This window comes from Amphiura filiformis, chromosome 8 (genome assembly GCF_039555335.1).
Source record: "Amphiura filiformis chromosome 8, Afil_fr2py, whole genome shotgun sequence".
In the NCBI taxonomy this organism is placed as follows: Eukaryota; Metazoa; Echinodermata; class Ophiuroidea; order Amphilepidida; family Amphiuridae; genus Amphiura; species Amphiura filiformis.
The window spans coordinates 35,147,809-35,150,318 of NC_092635.1; the positions used below are offsets into that span (position 1 = coordinate 35,147,809).

The following is a 2,510-nucleotide window of genomic DNA, read 5'->3' on the forward strand; positions in this document are numbered from 1 at the left end:
AATGATCAGTTAGATTGTCAACTTGTCCTTTGCGTATGATCTCTAAAACGTCATCGACGTATCTCTTCCAGAGACGTGGGCGACAGCTTTCCGGGGCTGTAGAGATAGCTTTCTGCTCAAGCCACTCCATGAAGATATTGCAAGCAAGGGGCTGAGGGGCTACCCATGGCCATGCCGAAACATTGTCGATAAATTTGACCTGAATAGCTGAAGTACGCAACCGTAGCGAGACAAAATTTAGTAAGTTCTATTATGTCATCAGTAGTGAGGAGAGTTCTATTTTGAGATCTTTGTCCTCGTTAAGTCTTTCTTTGAGTATGTGAAGGGTGAGATCAATGGGGGTACTGGTAAAAAGCGCCACCACATCATGTGAATTAAGGATCTCATCATCCTCCAGGGTGACATCTTTCAGGTCTTCCGCAAGACTTTTAGAGTTTAGAACATGGTGTTCAGATTGGCCAACGATAGGGCTTAAAATATCCGCAAGAGATTTGGCCACGTTATAACCTATGGAACCTGTAAAGTCCACTATAGGGCGAAGCGGCGTACCGTCCTTATGAATTTTGGGACTCCCATAAATTCGAGGAACATTTTCCGAGGTGGGATATAGAAATTGTTTGTCCGCTTTCTTGATTTTTTCCTCCTTCTCTAGCCTTTGCAAGATTGAAACCAGCTCTCTTTTGTGTTTTGGAGTGGGGTCTCGATCTAATTTCTCATAAGTCTTTGAGTCGCTGAGGAGGGTGGACATTTTTTGTTGGTATTCTGTTTTGTCCATGACAACCGTTGCCCGTCCTTTGTCAGCCCCCAGGACCATGATGGACTCCTCTTTTTGGAGCTGGTTAATCGCGACTCGCTCATCTTTACCGATATTTGAGGGTGGTAATTTCGCGGATTTTAAAGTTCCTACAATCTCAGCACGTAACTGTGCTGCTTCAGGTTTGGGAAGTTTCCAACACGCTCTCTCACACGCAACGATATGCTCATCAACAATGGACGAGTGAGTTAGATTATCTGGACTTACCCCGTATCCAAGGCCGCGAGCAAGCACTCTATTTTGAGCATCTGACAGTTTGTATTTGGACAGGTTTTTGACCCATCGCTTAAGTTGAGTGCCACTCAAGTCCGGTTCCGCATGAGAATTGTTCTTATTAGCATTATTATTAGCTGATTTGTCCTGTTTTTCCGCTAGCTCTTTCAACTTCCGGGTTTGACGGGCGCGGACATATTGTAATTCGTTCTCGCGAGAGTTTTCAACATGGCGCGAGATTTGAATTGACAATTCTTTGTTTACATCGCGGGACTTTAAATCGGTGTTCAGTCGGGTTTTTTCCTGCTCTAAATACCTGATTTTGTTGGAAATTACGCGAATTCTCTCATTCAACAAAGCTTTCTCTGCTTTTTTAACGATATCACGTGCTCGTACTGAATTGATCGGACATTTGAGCTTTAAACTGGTTGGAATCAGACCACTGTGTTTTGCCCGTAGTGAGAATACTCTATGGCATCTGAATCGCGATATTTTTCGTTCAGTATTTTCCAGCGATCGGAGGTCTCTCACTGCATTACGTCCGTAATTCTCTCTCAAATCTTTGAACAAGTTCATTTGGATTATTGTTAGATTTCACTGTTGACATATTTCTTTTTGTACAAATCCAATAAAAATGAAGATGTTAAACTCACATTTTAGTGACGTTTCACCACTACACTAGTGGTTTCATCAGACTGGCAACTCATCACTGCCTCTTCCTGACTCCTTCCTTTTATATTGCCTATAAAAGGAAGCAGTCAGATGTGATGAGTTGCCAGTCTGATGAAACCACTAGTGTAGTGGTGAAACGTCACTAAAATGTGAGTTTAACATCTTCATTTTTATTGATTTGTACAAAAAGAAATATGTCAACAGTGAAATCTAACAATCCAAATGAACTTGTTCAAAGAGTTGTCAGAAAACGTTTAAATGTCGGGTTATATAAAGGGTATATTAAGAGTATAAAACGTTTTCATAACCTTAAAAAACATTTTTGATAATCTACTGCTCAGCAAACAAAAATGTTTTACAGAAAACGTTTAAATGTCGGGTTATATAAAGGGTATAAAAACGTTTTAATAACATTCCAACAACATTCTTGAAAACTTGATACAAAACATTCTAAATTTTGGGGTTGAAAAAATATTTTGCGAAAAAATGTTTGCCCAAAATATTTTCAATAACGTTTTAAAAATGTTTTCATGACCTTTATATAACCCGACATTTAAATGTTATTAAAAGGTTTTGAAAAAACATTTTAAGAACATTTCTGTGTTTGCTGGGTTAAAATATTTTAACATAATGTTATTTAAGTATTGACACAATATTTGGGAAAAATTTTTGCAAAAATAGTTTACAATAACATTTTTTGAAAACATTAAAAAATATTGTTGTAGTGTGTTTTCATACAAAACGTTTTAAAACGTTATCATGACCTTTATATAACCCGACATTTTAATGTTATTAAAACGTTTTTATCTAA

General features: G+C 38.0%; 1 protein-coding gene across 1 annotated transcript; it reads right to left on the reverse strand.

The window, feature by feature from the left end:
- Window positions 1–250: 250 nt before the first annotated feature.
- LOC140159500 (uncharacterized) lies at window positions 251–1,603 on the reverse strand. Its single transcript, XM_072182989.1, has one exon. The coding sequence runs from the start codon at window positions 1,601–1,603 to the stop codon at window positions 251–253; it is 1,353 nt and encodes a 450-aa protein (XP_072039090.1).
- Window positions 1,604–2,510: the final 907 nt, after the last annotated feature.